The sequence below is a fragment of the Microcebus murinus genome, chromosome 12 (genome assembly GCF_040939455.1).
Source record: "Microcebus murinus isolate Inina chromosome 12, M.murinus_Inina_mat1.0, whole genome shotgun sequence".
NCBI lineage: Eukaryota > Metazoa > Chordata > Mammalia > Primates > Cheirogaleidae > Microcebus > Microcebus murinus.
The window spans coordinates 84,442,166-84,464,817 of record NC_134115.1 but is presented as its reverse complement, the minus strand read 5'-3'; the positions used below and the strand labels follow the sequence as shown (position 1 = coordinate 84,464,817).

The 22,652-nt window shown below is 39.1% G+C and overlaps 1 protein-coding gene across 6 annotated transcripts in view; it reads right to left on the bottom strand.

Annotated features, from left to right (window-relative positions):
* GAPVD1 (GTPase activating protein and VPS9 domains 1) overlaps positions 1 to 22,652 on the bottom strand; it is a 73,160-nt gene that overhangs the window by 4,707 nt on the left and 45,801 nt on the right. For 3 of the 6 annotated variants that reach the window (XM_076009039.1, XM_076009040.1, XM_012771908.3), the window contains exons 13-25: positions 21,573 to 21,707; positions 20,912 to 21,031; positions 17,430 to 17,507; positions 16,900 to 17,270; positions 14,073 to 14,160; positions 13,038 to 13,118; positions 9,016 to 9,138; positions 7,443 to 7,572; positions 5,349 to 5,458; positions 4,868 to 5,027; positions 2,944 to 3,131; positions 2,231 to 2,444; positions 612 to 684 (exon numbers count right to left, since the gene is read on the bottom strand). In XM_076009039.1, coding sequence (XP_075865154.1) covers positions 612 to 684; positions 2,231 to 2,444; positions 2,944 to 3,131; positions 4,868 to 5,027; positions 5,349 to 5,458; positions 7,443 to 7,572; positions 9,016 to 9,138; positions 13,038 to 13,118; positions 14,073 to 14,160; positions 16,900 to 17,270; positions 17,430 to 17,507; positions 20,912 to 21,031; positions 21,573 to 21,707 — 1,871 coding nt within the window. The remainder of the gene's footprint in view (positions 1 to 611; positions 685 to 2,230; positions 2,445 to 2,943; positions 3,132 to 4,867; positions 5,028 to 5,348; positions 5,459 to 7,442; positions 7,573 to 9,015; positions 9,139 to 13,037; positions 13,119 to 14,072; positions 14,161 to 16,899; positions 17,271 to 17,429; positions 17,508 to 20,911; positions 21,032 to 21,572; positions 21,708 to 22,652) is intronic. The other 3 variants (XM_012771906.2, XM_020289474.2, XM_076009041.1) reach the window with 2 other exon arrangements.

The following is a 22,652-nucleotide window of genomic DNA, read 5'->3' as shown; positions in this document are numbered from 1 at the left end:
GAGTTACTAACAGAAGGTAATTTAAAAGTTAATATGTACCCTCATTGCAGTAGTTCTAAGTTCTAGAAATAACAGATTCAAAAAAATCAAAGACAATTTAAAATTTTATATTAATACTAATTAGGGTTCCATTGTTGAGGTTTCAACAAAAACAACCAGAAAGCTCAAAAACCCTGAAATTGTCCTGTTTTCTTATTTTGTAAGAGATGTGTCAGACAGGCAAAAATGCTGGTATCAATAACTAGAAGGTACTATGAGGTCACATTCAAATTCAATTATCTCTACTGGAACAGCAGGTACCACACTCTCTGGAGTGCTCCCAGCCCCCTAGTCAAATGGGTCGTCTCTGCAGAAAGCTGACTATAAAGCAAGGATGGAAAGTGCTGCTCGGAAGGGCTGGGTGGAGAAGCCCTGCCTGTGCACCCAGGGGCTTCAGGGAGGGGATTTTCCCTGCTGCCTCACTCCTTCCTCCCCACTGCTGAGGTTCTTTTCTGTACCAGGGAACTTTATAGTTAGACTAAATTATATCTAGCCTTGAAAAAGTGGTTGCATTACATGGTACACCACGCAGCATTTAGTACATCTCACCCATGCCACATAAACATTATTACCTCTGGTATCTGAAGAGCTCTGTGATTTGCAGTCACTACTTTAGACAATCTCTGGATGTGCTCATGAAGAACCCTGAAAACGCCCCCCCAAATACACATGTAAATATCATGCATAAAACAAGGTAATACATAGTTACACTGATTTTTTTCAAAACTTTTAAAACATTTTTAACTTATTTCTAGATATAGATTACAATTATAGTTGAGACTATCTCTTAGCTGTAAGTATTCTTTGTCAAAAAAGGCACATATTTAGGATCTGTTTAGACATGCTGAGGCAGCTGAGGGCATGCAGGGATAGTAGGGAAATCCTTCTTTCCTGGACTAGGACAGCATTCCAGTGGAGAAAGCCCCTAACCCAAGAGCTGCTAGGACACATTATTTAGTAAAGTAGAGGAAAAGGGAGTAAGAAAAAGAAAAGTGAGAGGAGGTAGAGGGATCAAAAGCCAGAAATCAAAGATCACAGATCTTACATGGAGAAGGGAGATAATTAGGCTGGAAAAGGTGAAGGATTTGCCTAAGGCCACACAGGGGTCAGTGTCAAGGGCTACACCCAGCTTCCTGCGGGTAGCGTTCTTTCCAAGCACTGAGGTAGCTCTCCACACTGTACAAAACCTGCAGAAGTGCCATGGAGGAGGGAATAGAAAAAATCTGCTTCAAAGCTGCTCTCTGTAGTAGAGTTTGAATGTCCCTACTCCTCATCCTATGCCTGAAGCCAAAAATTGGTGCTCTGGAGAGAACACAGGCCCCACTTGGCATATGAAGTACAAAAGCCTGAGCAAGAGTGAGACCCCATTTCTACTAAAAACAGAAAAAATTAGCTGGGCGTGGTGGCAGGTGCCTGTAATCCCAGCTACTTAGGAGGCTGAGGCAGGAGAATTACTTAAGCCCAGGAGTTTGAGGTTCCCGTGAGCTAGGCTGACGCCATGGCACTCTAGCCCAGGCAACAGAGTGAGACTCTGTCTCAAAAAAGGAAGGAAGGAAAGGAAGAAAGGAGGGAAGGAAGGAAGGAACGAACAGGGAATTTACCCCCCAAGGGACATCTGGCAGCATATGGAGACACTCTGGTTATCACACCTGGTGGGATACTGCTGGCATCTAGTGTGGAGAGGCCAGGGATGCTGATAAACAGCCTCCCACATCAAAGAACAATCTGGCCCCAAATCTCAGTGTGCTGGTTGAGAAACCATGACTCAAACGAATGTCAAATGGCAACCATGACAAATGGAAGGCACATGGACCTGAGAGAGCCCTAACAGGAAAGGTAACCTCCTCAGGAGAGGTCACCCCAGGGAAGTGATACTTCAGTCAAGATCTAAGGTAAGTAAGAGTTAATTGATCACATGAAGGAAAGGAAGAATATCTGAGGCAGAGTAAACAGCAAGTGCTTTCCAAAAAGGCCATACCAATTTATACTCCTTCCAGCCTGATTGCCCACATCCCTGAAACTGGGTATTATCATTCTTTTTGATCATGTAACTGACAGGTGAAAAATAGTAACTGATATGTTTCTGTTTACTACCAGATACTAAGTCACATGCACAGCCTGCCTAAAATATGAAACCACCTGATAGATCCCTACACAGTCCAACACAGGCACTCAGCACAGAAGCACTCACTGGTCACGAAGTATGTCGCCATCCTGATTAGGGTAGAAAGCGAGCTTGAAAATCCGGTTCATCACGCTTCGCTCAATGGCCAGCTGCGCATCCTGAAGCTGCTCTTCACTTGCGTTTTGCCATATGACATCCTGGGCCATCGCACCATAAAGAAACTGTAGAAAATCTTCTACCTGAGCAGTTTTATCATCAGCGGCTGTGAGCTTCTGAAAGTCTCCAATGCAAAATAATAACTTTTTAAATGGTTTAATAAAAACTACGTAAATAATTTTTAAAAGGAAATTATAGAAATCATTTTAATCACTAGTTATGCAGACATTATAATCTTAAAGCCAAAAGTGTTTGAGTGTGGTTTATTCTAGGAAAATATGTAGCCAAATCATTAAAATTAGGAAAAAGGAAGAAATATGTGAAAGTTTAAGTACAAGGGCGTTTGTTATAAAAATGACATGTTTGGTTTTAAAAAAAGAGAAAACTCATGTGGATCCAAAAATTTACCAATTTCCCCAATTTTTAAAATAAACTATAGATATTCAATCCAGGAGAAAAATGTAATTTATTGGTTCAACATCAAAGTTTAATTATTAGGAATCCATAAAATAAGTATTTGAGGCATGCAGGTACTTGAACAAACTAGCAAACAAAATAAAATTTCCAAATCTTCCCAAGAGCATACGGCTGAAGAGATGCTTAATCTAAAGGTATGGAGTTACCTTGAATGAATTCCCTGATCTTCTTTTCTTTGCTCTCAAGCAGTAACCTCACACAGACAGTGGTAAAGTATCGATTGGCCACCTCTTTGTCCCGCAAAACCCTTTGTAACAGCCTTTCCAGGTGAGCCTGTGTGGTCTGCAGTCCTTGTCGACAGCGAGTGAGGTAAGCAATATATGGGGCTCTTTTCCTAAAAGGAAAAATACTTTGCAGGACATCGGGTCTACATAGGTTCCTAATTTTTCTTTCTTTTCTTCTTTTTTATTTTTTAGATACACGGTCTCTCACTCTGTCACTTAGGCTGGAGTAGAGTGGTGTGATCATAGCTCACTGTAGTCTCAAACTCTTGGGCTCAAGTGATCCTCACAACATCCCACTATTTTTTAATTTTTGTGGAGTGGTGGGGTCTTGCCATGTTGCCCAGGCTGGCCTCAAACTCCTGGCCTCAAGTGATACTCCTGCCTCAGCTTCCCAAAGTGCTGGGATCAAAGGCATGAGCCACCCACCTGGCCAAGATTCCCAATTTTTCTTTAGAAAACAAAAAATTACTGCACAGACTTTGGTTTTAAAAATTGGCATGTCAGGCTACAGACAACTAATCATGGGGACTAATCATGCGGCCAGCTCAAGAAATAGACCCATTTATCATGTCTGGGAAGAATATCATCAACACTTAGATATCTAACTCACTAAAAGTTACTAAGTCCCTTTGCACACTTGGTCTATTACATATGGCAGCACAGTCTCCACATTGGTAAGAGGTGAAAAGTAACAACAAAATAAAGGTTATATACCACATCCTCTACCAGGCCAGGCCCGGTGGCTCATGCCTATAATCCTAGCACCCTGGGAGGCAGAGGCAGGAGGAATGCTTGAGACCAGAAGTTTGAGACCAGCCTGAGCAAGAGCAAGACCCTGTCTCTACAAAAAATAGAAAAATTAGTTGGACATGGTGGCACGAATCTGTAGTCCCAGCTACTCGGGTGGCTGAGGCAGGAAGATCCCTTGAGCCCAGGAGTTTAAGGTTGCTATGAGCTATGATGATGCTACTGTACTCTAGCAGGGGCAACACAGCAAGACCCTGTTTCAAAAAAAAAAAAAGTCCTCCACCAATTATCTGCTTTGAGTCTAAATGTAACAATCATTAGAGTACCTATTCCCTAAGCCTTGAAGCCTCCTCACTTCCTAAACATTTCAGTTAAATTTTCCTCCACAGTCAATAGCAGGGGACTAGGAGCAGAAAAGCATAGCAATTCCTAAGGCTACTCCCACTCCTTTGGTCCAGGATAATCATCTTTCCTATTACTTCTAAAAAAAAGAAAATGATATCCTAGTTACCCTGGCGTCACGATGTAAGCACATCTCTTTACCTGATTTTGTGTAAAGCTGAAATAAACTGTACTGCTCTATTAGACCTGCTAATTTATAACTACGATTCCAATAACCAAATGCATTGCTTAGAAATCTATATCTAAGTAAATATAGCCAAGCACTTTGTAGTAAACCTAGATTCATTTCTGAAATAAGGACCTAAAAGAAAACACTTGTGAGGCTGGGCACAGTGGCTCACATCTATAATCCTAGCACTTTGGGAGGCTGAGGCAGGAGGATCGCTCAAGGTCAGGAGTTCAAAACCAGCCTGAGAAAGAACGAGACCTCATCTCTACTGAAAATAGAAAGAAATTAATTGGCTAATTAAAAACATAAAGGAAAAATTAGCCAGGCATGGTGGCACATGCCTGTAGTCCCCACTACTCGGGAGGCTGAGGAAGTATAATTGCTTGAGCCCAGGAGTCTGAGGTTGCTGTGAGCTAGGCTAACACCATGGCACTCTAGCCAGGGCAGAGACTCTGTCTCAAAAAAAAAAAAAGAAAACACTTGCAGATAAAAATGAGGTGTACAAGCTGAACAGGCTGGGTATATTACCTGTAGTCCTCAGCAATAGATGCCAGGAGTTTTCTACAAGTCCTATTATCAAAACGGCATACACAACGCATTGTTTCTTGAAGTTGAGCCATTAAGTTCTTATCTTGTAAATTAATTGCTTCAGCTATTTGAACTTTTAAGAAGCATACAATTTCATTGTCTAAATAAAAAAAATAAGAATTCTGTTATTATTGAGAATTTCCAGGGGCTTAATTACATAAGCTGTACATAACATCTCAGCATCTGGGATGTCAATTCTGCTTTATCATGTATCATTAGAACTAAGCTGTATTGCCACTCCCAATTAGAAAATACTTTAATAAACCATGAGTAATCAAAATGCCCTTAAGTGACACTAATACAAATGTATTCAGTTGAACCATATGGAATTGCTGTATAGCTTAAAAAGCTGAATATTGGCAATTTCATATGGTTCAACCTACAAATATAAGAACAAATAAGACATCCTGCAGCAACGTACCTTCTGGGTCTGTATGGTCTGGTAAACCGTTCCTTGTTGAATGGGTTAGCACTGGGAAGGCAACAGAGTCGGCAGAGCAAAGAGCAAGCCTCAGTTTCTTTTTCGCATCTCTGAAGAACAAGTAAAAACATGCTAATTTCTTTATCCAAATATGGTCACATTTTATGATTACTTACTATATAAATTAATATTTTACTATAGAATTCAAATGTTTCAAATGGTCATTTTTAAAAAAAAGACAATTTTTAAGTTACTGACACCCCACTTAAAAAAACAGGCTTTCTAGTCACCTGAGAAGCAAGGTATAAAAGTGCTCTGGACAAGGACCGTTCTGTAAAGTCACCAGAACTAGCCAAACAACAAATCCTTTTTGACCTTTTATCACATGCTGAGTTCTACGATAGGCACCATGAGGAGAATGAGGAGAGTATATTATGCCAGAGTGGGTGGACTACAGAAGTCATCGGAACCACCCAAATTTAGAATGTCCTTTTCCATGTCTCTTGAGAAATGCTGATTCTGCCACAAAACAAGCTCATTACTTGACAAGAAGCCCTATCGCTCTACTGCTAGAAAGTTTTTCATGTTGAGCCAAAATCTGCTTCCTTTTAACTTCCAACTACAGAACCACCTGATGGTAGAACACTCTTCAGTAAGGTGTCGCCCTCCCCAACAATGCAGCTTTTCATACTGACAGATACCATCAAGTTTATTTTATCTGCTGGTGCCTGTGGCGCTTTCTGGTTCTATGGGGCATGAACCAGAACTTCTTGAGAATGTTCAAACCTGCCATCCAAAGAAGGAGTCTAAACACCTTAGAGAACAGGCCAGAGTGTGTGCCTCCCTCTGTAGGGTTACCCCTGCACAACTCATCTGACTAGCTCTGAATCTTTCCCCATCATTTTTCTTCATATAAAATGAGTGATTCAGAAATCAAACTGATCAAATACAATATTCATCCATAATGGTAAAGTAACCTGATGAATTTAGCAAAATAAGTCATAGCAAGAAATAAAAATTTTGTCTGCCTCTACCCCCAATCTTACTGTAGGAAAAAAAAACTGTAAAGCATCACAATATTTATAAATAAAATAATATGCTATTTAGATTCTGCTTTAAAATAATTAGGGAACAGTAAATATGAAACAATATCAGTCATATGTAACTGTTGAATCTGGGTAATGAGTATATTGATGTATTCTTATTTTTGTACAGGTTTGAAAATTTCTAGAATAAAAAGTTGAGAGAGAGAGAACTTCTTAAGTCCACAAGAGATAATGATGCCTTAAAAGTGATGCTCCTTGTCTGAGGGAAACACAGATTCCTTATTAAGCAAATGGAAAAATTGCAGAATCCTAAAGTCATGTTCTTTCTGAAGCCCCATTAAAAAGAGAAAGAGGCTGGGCACAGTGGCTCATGCTGGTAATCCTAGGCCTTTGCGAGGCCAAGGCAGGAGGATCGCTTGAGGTCAGGAGTTTGAGATTAGCCTGAGCAACATAGCAAGACCCTGTCTCTACAAAAAATAGAAAAATTAGCTGGGTGTGGTGGTGAATATCTGTAGTAGTCCCAGCTACTTGAGAGGCTGAGGCAAGAGGATCACTTGAGCCCAGGAGTTTGAGGTTACAGTGAGCTATGATCATACTACTGGCTATTGTCCTCATGTCTGGGCAAAAAGGGAGACCCTGTCTCCAAGGAAAAAAAAAAAAAGACCCACCCAGGGGATGAGAAGGAAGACAAACTGACAGGGCTCCAGTGGTTCTACTGGAGACAGTGGGTTATCCAACACCCTGTAGCCGATCCCAGCTCCTGCCCTTCCTCATATGGGCTGGCAGCTTTGCATGGGCAAGGGCACTGCAACCTGTTTCATTTCAATTATTCACACAGTTTCTATGGGCATATGAGCTTTTTTTAATCCCTGAGCTTCATATATGACATCCCCAACTGAAGCAAAGTCTTCTTAGTAAACAGCATTTCATTCTTATTTCTCTGCTGTATACATTTATTAAGTGACTCAATAAATCACTTGACTTGAAGTGACTGCAATGGTGATGCAAAGTCCAAACCCGAAAGTCCCAAATCCTATAAAAGAAATACCTGTAAGAGAAAGCTGAGTCCTGAGGGTGGGCTGCTTGGCTTGCAGAGTCGGGGAGATCATCAGCCGAGATGTTCTGCAGCGTTTCATCCCGCGGAGAATCATGTGCACTTTCACCATCACCCATGACCTCTAAACAAAACCCACCCCACCCCAGAAAAGGACAAACCAGGTTAATTTGAAATATTCTGGCACTAGCTGGTATTCAGAGCAACTCAACCATAAATTAGCATTGACTCACAATAAGAGTTATTTGGAAAAAAAGAAAAAAACCTCAAACACTTAACCAAGTTATCAACACCAACAATAATGAATCAAGACAGTAGTTGTTGGGAAGAGAATGGTTTTACCTCTTTTCCCAATCCAGATGCAAAACAATGAAAGCCTGTATTAACTTAATAAAAGTTAGTATCCTGTAACCAGAATCACTGAACCATAAAACTAGAAGAGGCCTCAAAAATCATTTATACAATACCCTCATTTTATAGGCATGGACTCCTGCCCAGTCAGAGAATGGCCTACTCTAAATCCCTTGCCCAATGCCAAGGTGGACCAAGGGCTCAGGCATCCTGCTTCTGCCCACTGGAGCTTCTCTCACCACACCCAAGAATGAGTCAGGGAACCAATCCACAAATGCAGCCAGGTCAGATCTAAAGTTCCCACAGTTATTTTTATGTTTTTAATCAATTAAGAATAGATAATACATGTACAAAATCAAAAGGAATAAAAAGTTCCTGAATGTAAAAAAAGATATTGTGTTTATGTTGGAAGGTATCCTTATTCTTAGGAGATAATTTCAAATGCTTCAAGAAAAAAAGGAAAAAACATAGAGAGGAAATGTGGCAAAATGTTAACAATTGGTAAGTCTAGGTATATGAACCTTCACTGTACTATTCTTCTAACTTTTACGTTATTTTAAAACTTTTCAAAATAAAAAAAAGTGAGAAGTTCTCCTCTCTCCTCACTGTCCCTTTCAGCCTCCCCAGGAGTCCTCCTCAGAGTCAACTCATGTTACCAGTTTGTTGGAGATTCTTCCAAAGATATTCTATTCATATACAAGCATAAGTATCTGCAGTAAACTGTTTATGCTTTTATATACTTTTCCCCCTTAATTTATCTTAGGGACTGTACCACATTTTTCTGACAGCTAGTTAGCATTCCACTATAAGAAAAACAGAATCCTTTAAAAAATAAGTACGAAGTAACAATGGATAACCTGTCCTAAGAGGCTGTTCCCACAGCTATACTAAGTGCATAACCAGATAAAATTACAGTACTGAAGACAGTAAAAATGAATCTCTTCCTATTAAAGCATGCCCCAATTCCCTCTGGGCCAGTCGCCCCAGACTCAGAGGATGACAACTCTAAGGCTTGTGAACATCAGAGGTACCCACACTTAGTAGGAGAGTATGGAGAGGGACATCAATTTAATCTGATTTGGTTATAAAGTCTGTAATTTTGAGGTAATAAAATGGTTCCCCTAGCTACTCTTTCTTTTAAAGGCTATTTAAATTCAGATTTCCTTTATCACTGTGATCTAAAAGTTACTATTCAAATCTTTATCGTGATTATCACCTGCACTTTCATAGTTTGCCATTGCTCCCTCGCTGGGGCTGGTCCGTTTAATGGCATTCCTGTATTTGTCCAGAATGTCCTCAGCAACCTGAGCCTGTGCACTGAGTCTAGGGCTGGGATCATCTGCAGGGAAAGGAGAGTGAGAATTAGCTCCTTTGGTTTGTACTAACTCTGATGTTAGTATGACACCAGTAGCATAATCCCAAAGGCAGATTAGGAGGTAAGACTTAAAAGAGCACATATCTCAAAGTTAAGAGGCACCATGCAGCTGCCTACTCATCCCATTTCTAAGTCTGAGATCCTTGTCAAAGCAGGAAATTGGGAGGAGTAGCTCCACTTTCTCATCATCACCAGAATTCTGCATGACAGTGTCAAAGTTCAGTGCAGACTGAATGGATGACGGATTTTTAAAGTGCTTACACTCAAATCACTGTTATTAGCAATTCATGCTAACAGAAGTTCGAACAATGCATTTTTATGTGCAGACTTCATTTATTTCGACATCTCCATGCTGAAGGAGGAAAAAAAGAACTATTCAAACTTAGACTTAAACCCTTTTCAATAATAAAACAGGTCTACCTCCATTCTTCCTTCCTCCATGATTTCTTTCTACACCACATTTGAAAACTATAGGTATTCATATCTCACTAGATCTCACCATGACAGTGCAGCTGCTGGAATAGAGCATTTTGTGCATGCAATGGTGTAGGAGGCACTCCTAGAGAATCTAAACATTCTCAGGGAGTGCTGGAATTGTACCTGGGATGCACAGAGAAAAAGCTTATCACAATCACAAATGCAGTACTGTTTACTGACAGGACCGTTACCCTGTCAACAAAATCAGCACATCAAAAATGTTACCCTAGAGTCTAAAATGGTAGTCATTAATTAACTGGGTTGTTAAAGCAAAGAACTGCTATAGAGCTACAGAACAAAATAAAATTCCATAGTGAAACACAAATAGCTGGGATAGATCTAGGCCAAGTAGGTAACCATAAATGTTCACAGTCTGGTAAAATCCCATTTTTAAAAAAAATCTAAAAACACATCAAAATCATTAGATCATGGGTGGGTGTGTGTGTCCATAGCAGCTAATATTAACAACAGCTAACATTTATTGAGCACTTACCACATGCCAGGAACTGTGCTAAGGACCTTATATGAACTCTCTCAATTAATCATCAATGACATCACCCCAACTTACAGAAGAGGAAATCAAGGCACACAGAAGTTAGGCAGCAGGCTCACAAGCTCTTCTGCTGTTTCCATGAGATAAATATTTGGTATTTATGTTTCTATAAAACTGTAGGAAACTACAGGTGACCCACGAACAGCATGGGTTTGAGCTGCACAGCTCTGCTTATACATCGATTTTTTTCAACCCAAAGCAGATCAAAAATACTGTATTCCTGACATGCAAAACCTGAGTATGCAGGGGGCTGACTTTTTCTGAGTTCCACAGGGCCAACTGTAGGACTTGAGTATGCAGAAATCTGGGTATACCTGGAGGACAGGGGAGGGGTGTCCTAGAACCAATCCCCCATGTATACCAAGCAACGACTATATAAAAAGAGCGTTTCCAAAGTAAATTTAGTATTTCTGCTACAATGGCATTTGAATTCATGATAAGACATTCCTAATCTAATCTGTTCTTTTCCAAATGTAAACTGGTAAAACCTTTATCATTACAGAATCTTATTTTGCAGGAGGGGAGTACTTTTTGGTTAATGCTTTTGAGTGCTGGCTAAAAATAATGAGAGCCATAATGTTTATAACCTTTATTTCTGTCTGTTAACATCATTCTTAAAAATTTTACCTCAGGAAAATAATTAAACAAAAAGTGCTATATACGTTACAAAGCTATGAGCACTGTTTTCATAATAAAAAATTGGTAAACTATTTAAATATCCACTAGTAAGAGTACATTTACACTGTAGTAGAATCATATGATATATTCTTTTATAGCCAATAAAAATTATTAAAAACCCAACTATGTCTAATGGAAACTGGGAGAGGGTCTATAAAATCACATGCGGTAAAAGAATACAAAGGCAAATGCATAATCTAATCTAATCAAGAAAAAACACATATAAATATGGAAAAAGACTGGAAGAGAACATGAAAAAAATAAGGTGGCAGGATTATGGACTGTTAAGAAATTTCCTTTTATATCATTTTAAAATTGATCTCATGATAACTTTTCAACAGGTCATTAATTAGGACTTAGTAGAAATTTCTGGACCAGTAGGGAAGCTAACCTGCTTAAATCATACCCAAAGAAAATGAATTATTTTAAGAAAAAAACTTATTCTACTCTATTTAGCTTCTCATCCCAGCACCAAGAACCAAGAGAAATGTATTGTCCAAAGGTGCAAGTAAAACTTTAGTGTTCTTCTAACATTAGAAACATGTGGGAAGGATACATAAATACCTTGCCAAAAGGACAATGTCATTCCAACTCTTCCCAATAAGACAGAGGCCATGTGTGATTTGACTTAATATCCACAACACTTAGCACTGTGCCTGGCATGAGTCAGATGGTCAACAAATATTTGCCGATTAAACAGGACAGGCCTGGCTGCTCTCAGCAGGAAACCATAGCCTGTAAGCACTGTTATTCAAAACCCTTTATACCAGGGAAGTCACAATATCAAATAAGTCAAGGAAGTATATGCTAGGACATAGAAATATACCTAAATATATATTTATGTGTATAAAGATAATATATATATTTAACTAGACATTAAAATGATATGCATTAAAATGGGATTCTACCTATACTATGCTGAATTCTTTTTTTTTTTTGAGACAGAGTCTCACTCTGTTGCCCAGGCTAGAGTGCCATGGTGTCAGCCTCGCTCACAGCAACCTCAAACTCCTGGGCTCAAGCAATCCTGCTGCCTCAGCCTCTCGAGTAGCTGGGACTACAGGCATGCACCAACATGCCCAGCTAATTTTTTCTACATATTTTAGTTGGCCAATTAATTTCTTTCTATTTATAGTAGAGACAGGTCTCACTCTTGCTCAGGCTGGTTTTGAACTCCTGACCTTGAGCGATCAGCCCGCCTCAGCCTCCCAGAGTGCTAGGATTACAGGCGTGAGCCACCACGCCCAGTCTACTATGCTGAATTCTTTGAGGAGGATGTTTTCGAAACCTACCTCACTTTTTAATAACAAAATCTTTATTTTCACTTAGTAGGATAACATAATTTAAAATCAAGATAAGAAAAAAAGAGGAAAGGTAAGAAATGGACTTCCCTCTAGATACTCTATAGCCACTGGAAGCAATACACAGCTATCAAACCCAAGGTTGTGTCATTAACACTACCTCTTAAACTCTCCTGTTAGGGTGCTCCTTCATAATGTGCCAGAAAGAAGCTGCAGAAATACAAATACTGAATAAGGGAAGAACTCAACCCCTAGTTTTATTTTCCATGAGTTAGACAGCAATGTTAAAATGGTTCAAGCTGTAAAAAATTAGTAAAGTTTTTAAAACTTTTATTATAATGGTTGGCATTTATGATACTGTTTGAACAGACACAAAAAAGGAAATGATTAGGTAAAACAATTTCATTGTGATCCTGAATAATCAAGAACTCTAGATGAAAATAAATTTAGAAGTCTACAATTAATGTTAGAGAAAACTATTCAATCAACGATCCAAAGATATGGCATGCATAGCACTAAAACCGTCACCACACTCTCCTAAAAGGCACTGTGTGTCATCATCCCACTAGATGTCAAGTTGTAGGGTATGCCTAGAGGCTCAGCATCAGGGCCTCATCATAAACAGAAGTTATGATAATGAGGATGATGATGGTGGTGGCAGTCTGCAGGAAGAGCACACTGAGATTCACTGTGGCTGCCAACTGGAAACCACAGAGCTATGAAGAACATACTCCCCACTATACACACACAGACACACTCTTCTAAAAAGGCAACGCTTATGGCACCCAAGAAAAAGTGTTATGAAATATGTGCTCTGGGAATGAAGGAGCCAGGAAGTCCATGGGTCTACAAACCTGTGAGTGTTGAGAATCTGTCAGGCCCCAGATCATCTTTGTCTTTTTCTTGTTTTTCTTTCTTTCTAAATGGTATAGGAGCTGGAAATTAAATAAAGTCAGTAGTGTGACATATAACATACTGCACTACTTGGAAGTTAACTGGTGTGCCAACATTTCCAAGTGAAAGGAAGTTGAAAAGTTTAAAAGCTAAGAAATCCCAAGTGTCAGCTGATAATCGTTCTTAAAATAGCATTGAAGTTTCTTAAAAGGAGCTTTCAGAATCTGCTTTGGAGTCATCTGCTATAGGAAGAATGATTTCACAGGAATCCATTGGGACTAAATCAAAACCACTGCCTCTTCACCTCTGCTCAAAGACAACACAGTGAAAACTCCTCGGCTCATTCTCTCCTCCTCAAGTGGGCCTGAGTATGGCATGAAAGCAGCTCTCCTCAGTTCCTAAGCGCCACAGGGCTGAGAAGAGGCCTTTGGACCAAGTCCCCAGCTTTACTCCTGGATGATCTCTCCTTTCAGGAAGAGAGGCTTCTGCCAATTCAAATGATGCCAGGCTATTCACCAAAAAAGCAAACAATTTTATACAACTACCTTCCAAAATAAACACTCACTAATATTTAGAACATAAACATTCTCAACGAATATAGACATAGAAAGCTTAAATTTATTCCAGGACATTAACAATCCAGGGGAATGTTTAATTACCAATGGTATCCCATTTTCATGTAGTAATTAATAGCAATACATATGTCAAAAGTCCCAGGTTTAACTTCAATAGTATATGATGATACTTAAACAATAGTTGACCAGCATGACTTCCATTTATGAAATCACTACCACTTCCTGCAAAGAACAAGAACATTTCTAAAGCTCTGGCTTAACATTCATGAGTGAAACCATTTTCTATATCTTCAAAACAGCTAGAAACTTAGGCCCAGCAAGTCTCAAAGAGGAGCTGATATACTGGCTCTCTGAAAGAGATTTTATGGCTTTGCTTCTTGTTGCTAATAATTACAGCATTCTAGTATTTTATAAAATTACCTTTAGGCATGGCTGAAACAAAACGTTTTCTCCACCAAGGTCTGTTCCTGTCTGATTTCTCATCATCGCTATCTTTGCGTTCTTCAGTCTGTAGAAAAAGTTGGATGCTTTATTTGGAGTTTGGCAGCAGGATGAATTACTATGAAAAGGATTTCAGAAGTCTGCGAAATACAAAAACCAGTCTTGTCTGCCTTAAAACAAAGCTGTTCTTATTGCCATGTAGGCGACTTCTGGAACATGAAAGTATACATTTTAAGCACCAGACTATCATCTGCTTGAGAGCAGGCACTATCTCATTATGTTAGTAAACCAAAAGCTTAATACAGAGACTGGTGTACAGTAGGCACTCAATAAATACTTATGGAATAAATAAATGCAGTGCAAATAAACTCCAGAGGAGTAGTAGAGATGGTAATAGTAGTATTTAATAATAACAAAGCAAGTATGTACTATATGCCAAATACTAAGCATAAGAATATACATAATATTATCTCATTTCATCATCACAGAAGCCTTAGGAGATAGGTCCTATTGTTAAGCCCTTTTTATAGATGAGAAATATGAGACTAAAAAAAGTAATCTCCCATTTTCCTCAAAGTTACACAGCCTGTATGTGACACAGCTGAGACTTAAACTTAGATCATTTCTTGATCACCAATTATACTGAATTATCACTAAGAAATGTCAAAGGGCAAAGACAGTAATTCCTTTACTAGCCTATCAAATGATCATGAACAAATCACTTAATTTACATTTTTTTCATTTACAAAACCATTAAAAATACCAGATTAAAAACACCCTCTTTAAGGGCATCCATGTGAATGAGGTATCAGAACCCTAGCAGAGAGATGAGGCCTGGCATCTATGCTAGGGAGGAGTTGGCAGTGGGGATGAGAACTTGATTACATACAGGGGGACTGATCAAATAAGTACATACACAAAACATAATGAAAGCAGGTTTCTCACTGTTGGAGAAGGGAGTTACAAATATGGAAAGGAAGAAAAATGAAACAAATTCTGTTGTTTCTGGACTAGAATTGAAAGTGTCAGTATGAGCTCACGTTTCTATTTATAGAAAAAGACAGATATAGAAATAATACACTGGTAAATGTGTGTGTATAAACACACACACATACTCCCTAGCTCTGTCCACTGACAAGTCCTGGAAATAGCAACAGCCCTACAGCAATGAACACTGTATCCAGATCTCAATTTCTAAAAACCATTTTTCACTAAAAGGAACAAGGGCTCCTTAGAGAAATGGCTAATTCTAGGACTAGGGCAGACAAAGTACAACGTAAGCTTGTAACATCTTGTGCCAGAAAGCAAAGAAATTCTCAAAGAATAATAGCGATATGTCAAATGAACTCAGAAGCAGCTTGAAGGGGATCCCATTGGCCAAATTAGGGATAACTGGGCTTCAAAATAAATGATCGAGTGATAAGCCCATTGACTAAAAGAGAAAACCATGAGACAACAGATATAATTAATAAGTAGATAAGTTTAAAATATGATGAAGAACAGGATAGTTACATATTTTCAAATTATCCCCCCCACAAAATACCTATAAATTATAGAGGGGGAAAAAAGTAACTTTATAGTGGTAAAGCCTAGAAGACACCACCTTCATCCAGATGAAGACCATAGAGTAATGGGACAAATTAAAATTGTGTGCTACCTGACAGGATGCAATGAAAAGAACAGTGTCGTTTCAGTTATACTCTGCCAAAGATGAATAACCTGAATTTAATCAAGAGAAAACATCAAACAAACCAAAATTGAGGGACATTCTAGAAAATTACTGGTCTGTAAATTTCAAGAGTGTCAAGGTCATATAAACTGAGGAACTGTCCCAGACTGAAAGAATCTAAAAAGACATGACAACTAAAAGCAGCCTGTGCTTCTGGATGGGATCCTTTACTATAAAGAATGCTATGGGAACAACTGCAACACAAGTGCATGGGGTGTGAAAATTAGATGGTAGTGATATATCAGTGTTCGTTTGTTGATGCTGATGGTTGTACTATGATGTGCAGGAGAATGTGCCTGTCTGTGGGAAACTTACACTAAAGTATTCATATTCAGAGGTGATGGAGTATCAGGTTGGCAACTTGCTCTCAAGTAGGGAGGAAGTATTCTTTTACTATACTTCCAAATTTTTTGTAACTTCATGATTGTTTCAAGATAAAAAATGATACCTCATCTAACCATCTCAGATGGTTACAAAATCATCAGATACAAAATTGCTTGGAGAAAAGTTAAAAGTGTCATAAAATGCAAGACAGTATTAGTATTAATACAAAACCAAAGTTGTATAGATTTCCTATGGTTGTGGGCATATTAGACTGTCTGTCTGTCTGTCTGTCTGTCTCTCTCTCTTTCTCTCCCCTTAGAGACGGGGTCTCGCCCTGTTGCCTGGGCTAGAGTACAGTGGCATCATCATAGCTTACTATAGCCTCCAACTCCTGGGCTCAAGCAATCCTCCTGCCTCAGCCTCCTGAGTATCTAGGACCACCAATGTGCATGACCATGCCTGGCTAATTTATTTTTTTATTTTTTGTAGAGACCAGGTCTCACTATTGCCCAGGCTGATCTTGAACTCCTGGCCTCAAGTGGTCCTCCCACCTCCATCTCCCAAAAGTGCTGGGATTACAGGTATGAGCCACTGTGCCCAGCCAACAAATCATCTTTAATCATGACTACTGTGCATCCGTAATCTTATATCTATACATTCCATGTTAATTCAAGATATCAACAGAATCAGGCAGATAGAACACTAAAGCTAACCACAATTAGCAAATTTTTTTACATGGCCTGTGTCCCATACCTCTCCTCTTGAGGAGTCCTTACTCGGGGATGAAGATGATGAGTGAGGTGCAGCCACTAAAGAAGTAGCACCAATGGCTGCAGCCGGAGGGAGTTCTCGCTCTTCATTCCCAGGACGTCGGTTCCAGCTGGGATCACTCATGGGTCGCCGGACAGAAGATACTATATCAGAGCTCCTGCTTCGAACTAATCTCTCAGGGTAAGAATGCCTTTGCTTGAATGCCTCCATTTCGGCTGGAGTTAAAACATGGGAACCAAAGTTTGGCAACCTGGCCTCATTTCCTCCCACAGCTCCTTCCAGGATTGGGGGATCTGGTGGTGGATGTGATGGCCTAGCATAGTGAACCTTTGGCCTAACCACAGCAGAAGCTCCTGCAAAACAGGAAAAAAAAAAAGGTTTTGTAACTGAGATACAACAAAGGCATTAACAAATCCAACAAAAATAACTAATCCAACAAAGCATTAACAAAGGGTTTTGGTTTCTTTGCTCTGTCTATAACAAAGGTCAAAAAGTTCCTTTCATTAGTTTACCTTCATGTGAAGATAGTGGATCAAACATGGCCAGCAGAGACTCTGACTGAGAAGGAGGAGAGGTCAGCTGGTGGGCGCCTGAAACAAGAGGGCAAATTGTGAGACTGAGCCAGACAGAATTACCAAACAGTGCAAAGGGTTCTAAGTGCTCTCTGATAGTTTTCCTTGTTTGATCTATTAGAAGTTGAGATTTCGAACTCCTGACCTCGAGCAATACGCCCGCCTTGGCCTCCCAGAGTGGTAGGATTATAGGCGTGAGCCACCTCGCCCAGGCAAAAAGGAACAATATTTTAATAACCTTTTCAGAAAATTGTGTATATTCTTCTTTGATACTCTACCAAATCCTGACAAGTAGTAGTTTTTTACAGATTAGCTACAAGGTAGAATTTGAAACCAAATCAATGAAATTTTGTACTCTGTTACATTAAAATTAATTGGTATATCTTGCACTTTGAAAGGATCTTTTACTCATGCATGATTTTGTAACACTGTGTATTAATCATTTAGAAAATACTGTTTCAATCAGATATGCAGATCTTCCAAATGCTGATACATTTCATCATATAATATAAAAAATCACATTCTTGATATAAACACCAGTCTCACCAGAAAAGTCTTTAACTAATAGGAAGCTGTCAAGCTCATGGAGGTGAATACAAGTTTTTAAAATTCTAATTTTTATTTATTTATTTTTTAAGAGATGGGGTCTCATTCTGTCAACCAGGCTGGAGCGCAGTGGCATCATCATAGCTCACTGTGGCCTCCAACTCATGGGCTCAAGCAATCCTCTTGTGTCAGGCTCCCAAGTAGCTAGCACCACAGGCTAACGCCAACAGGCCTGGCTCATGATTTCTTGTATTTAGTAGAGACCAGGTCTGGCTCTTGCTCGGGCTGGTCTCAAACTCCTGGCCTGAAGCAATCCTCTTGCCTTGGCCTCCTCCAGAGCGTCAGGATTACAGGCATGAGCCACCATGCCCAGACTGAAATTTTGATTATTGGCAACAAACTCTACTCTGTCAGTTGTTTTTCTTAAGTAACAGGCTCACTTTGTTCATTTTTAAGAAAATGTCTGCCAAATACCAAAGTATGTATTCACACACACTAGTTTGTCATTTTTTTCAAGTAAAAATGGTATTTCATGAAAAACAAATTAACAAGTAAAAAAAAACAAAAAAAAACCTAGCTAGTTACGCTAACAGCTCAAGTAAACATATGAGCACTTTTTCTTGAGACATCTGACTGTATCTCAGAATGCAGCAGAAATGCACTGAGGAACTTCCTATTTCTTCACACAGAATAATAAAAAGATGTATAATCAAGGGTTGAGATGTAATTAAATAATTTTTACTACTTCATCAAAAGCATTCATAAGTAAAAGTTTTTTTTTAAACTGTGAGTAAAGAATACAGTGACTACTTGTATGGTTTAGTACCCTTGACCAAGCTAAGGCTCTGGTAAATTTTATCCACCTTTGCTAGTGCATCATTAGTACACATCATTGGTACACTTTCAATGTCAACACAACGAAAATGGATAATAACGTTTATTATGAAAATAGTCTTGACCTCATATTCCACCACTACCACCCCCGGCCTGCCAAAAGGCTGTTAAGGACTGTCAGTGGTCCATGGAGACTACACTGAGACTGCTGGTTTAGAACAGTGGTTCTCAAATGGCAGCTATTTGGTCCCCCAAAGGATCATTTGGCAATGTCTGGAACATTTTTGGTTGTCACAAGCCCAGCAGGTAAGTATATGCTACTGGTAGAGGCCAGGGATACCACTAAACATTCTACATCTCATAGGACAGACTCTGGCAACAAAGAATTACCCAGCCCAAAATGTCAATATTATTGAGGTTAACAAACCCTGGTTTAGAACATCAACAACAAAAACTGTTAAAAAGAAAAGATACCTCAAAACCCACTGCCCAACATATAAAACCACTGCTGGCCTTTTGGTATTTCTTTCCTGTTCTTTGTCAATGCATAAGTTTTTTAATGTTTTATCTTGCATGTAAAATTCTATCAAATAGATTTTCCATGCAATATTGTGTTCTAGGTATTTCTACAAGTTATTTCATACTCTTTAAAGCATTTAAAAAATAGCTACAGGCCCGGCGCAGTGGCTCAAGCCTGTAATCCTAGCACTCTGAGAGGCCGAGGTGGGAGGATTGCTAAAGGTCAGGAGTTCGAAACCAGCCTGAGCAAGACCCCATCTCTACTAAAAATAGAAAGAAATTAATTGGCCAACTAAAAATATATAGAAAAATTAGCCAGGCATGATGGTACATGCCTGTAGTCCCAGCTACTTGGGAGGCTGAGGCAGAAGGATCGCTTGAGCCCAGGAGCTTGAGGTTGCTATGAGCTAGGATGACACCACGGCACTCTAGCCGGGGCAACAGACCCGGGGCAACAGAGTGAGACTCTGTCTCAAAAAAAAAAATAAAAAGTAAATAAAAAATAGCTACATCAGCCAGGCATGGTGGCTCACGCCTGTAATCCTAGCACTCTGGGAGGCCGAGGCGGGCAGATTGCTGGAGGTCAGGAGTTCAAAACCAGCCTGAGGCCGGGCGCTGTGGCTCACGCCTGTAATCCTAGCTCTTGGGAGGCTGAGGCGGGCGGATTGCTCAAGGTCAGGAGTTCGAAACCAGCCTGAGCAAGAGCGAGACCCCGTCTCTACTATAAATAGAAAGAAATTAATTGGCCAACTGATATATATATAAAAAATTAGCCGGGCATGGTGGCGCATGCCTGTAGTCCCAGCTACCCGGGAGGCTGAGGCAGAAGGATCACTTGAGCCCAGGAGTTTGAGGTTGCTGTGAGCTAGGCTGACGCCACGGCACTCACTCTAGCCTGGGCAACAAAGTGAGACTCTGTCTCAAAAAAAAAAAAAAAAAAAACCAGCCTGAGCAAGACCCCGTCTCTACTAAAAATAGAAAGAAATTAATTGACCAACTAAAAATATATATACAAAAAATTAGCCGGGCATGGTGGTGCACACCTGTAGTCCCAGCTACTTGGGAGGCTGAGGCAGGAAGATTGCTTGAGTCCAGGAGTTTGAGGTTGCTGTGAGCTACACTGATGCCATGGCATTCACTCTAGCCTGGGCAACAAAAGTGAGACTGTCTCAAAAAAAAAAAATAGCTTCATAAATTCTAATAAATGGTTACATCAAAATTTATTTAGCTATTCCACTTTCAACTCTTGTTTCCAATTTTCTGCCAGCATAAATGTTACTAAAGAATATCTTTGTGCATAAGACTTTTCTCTATACATGGAATTATTTCTTTATGACTGATTTCTAGAAGTGGAACTAACTGGACCAAATTTAGAATGTGAACATTTAAGGCCTTAAATATGTATTGATAAATTATGCCCCAAAGTGCTATACCAACTGATATCATCAAAAACAATGGGTAAAAATGCCAGTTTCAACTACGAACATGATTACTTTTAAGTCATTCTCAATTCCTTTTCTTACCATGAGTTATTTCATCCATGTCTGGACTAGTAACAGAATCTTTACCCCCAAAATCAGAGCTGCACTCAGATCTCAGGTCTTCGATCTTATTGGGAATATCCTCAGAGGTTGCACTTATGCCTTTAAAAAAAATAGTAAAAAATAAACAGCAATTTAGCCTTTAATTGCTCTTGTGATGTGAAAAAAAGAAAAAAAATTAAAAAAGAAAAAATTTACCTAAATAAAAAATAATAAAATAAACAGCAAGAAGAACAAAATAACCACACAAAAAGTATATGAAATTTGGAAAACATTAACAAATTGTTTGTGTCCCACTTCTATACATATGAGTTGTTTAGTATTACATTCTTTATCACACTATTGCTTAAATATACTTACCTTGCTTTATACAACATGGAATTATTATGTGATATCTGAATAAAGTAGCAGACGCTACTAAGACTAAAAAGAATTGTAAAGGGACTATTTGCCTATTACTTCAACAGGCTCTATAGAGCCATACATTAAGTTTTCAAAGATTTAAAGTGCCACAGAAATATTTTTGTTTCCTGGAAAACACTCAATCTCTTAAATAAAACATATCTTTGTATCAACTTCATGAATGAGGGTAGATGAGAGGAACACTTTCAAATTCCTATTCCTTAAAACAAGACAGACATACCCGACACAACACTGAGGCCTGGTGTGCTGGGGCGGGAACTGACCTCCCTGACATCTGTATCATCAGATGTGCTACCCAGTCCAGAACAGCTCTCCAACTCTTGTAGGCGCTCCTCCTGCTTTAGGTCTGGGGCCTCTGAATAGAAGACAAGGGGCATTATATTAGTGATCCTGTTAGCAGATATAATTTTAGCTTTTGTGACTCAGAGAAACAAAGCTACCAGGGCCATATATGAAATCAGTAGAAACAGATTACTAAGTCTGGGCCAGTAAGCAAAGTTAGATGAAGTAGTCAAGATTGTGATTTTCATCCCAACATAGGCCAGTTCACTGTCCACACATGAAAACTCTGGTTTCTAGATCACTAATCTCATTGACTATGCTGTTTATTAACATGTAAACTTGACAAGAGAGTATGGAATAGCTTGTCTCCAGGCTAACATGTCTGAATGCTTTAACATAAATAAAATACATGTCAGAATTACTGAATTAGTCTTGAGCCAAATAAATCAGATAAAATGTAATACAGATATAGTTACTTATATTTGCATTCTGGTAGTTGACATTTAGTTGAAGGCAAAGACATGTCTTAATGATGCGAAAAAGAAATAGAGTACATACAAAACGCTTTATATATATATATTAATATTTATAATAACCCTGCACGAAAGTATTCTCAGGACTACAGAGCCTCAATTTTAACGTATTTCAAAAACACATTACATATCTTTTAAAGGGTCAAGTTCTTCCTTGTGATAAATCTAAATATGCTTACCAAGCATCAACCACTCAGGGTTTGATCTGTGTTGTTACTCTCATTCTGTGATGAGTTTTTTTTATTTGAGACAGAGTCTTGCTTTGTTGCCCAGGCTAGAGTGAGTGCTGTGGCGTCAGCCTAGCTCACAGCAACCTCAAACTCCTGGGTTCAAGCAATCCTGCTGCCTCAGCCTCCCAAGTAGCTGGGACTACAGGCATGTGCCACCATGCCCAGCTAATTATATATATATATATATATATATATATATACATACATATATGTATATATATGTGTGTATATATATGTATATATATATGTGTATAT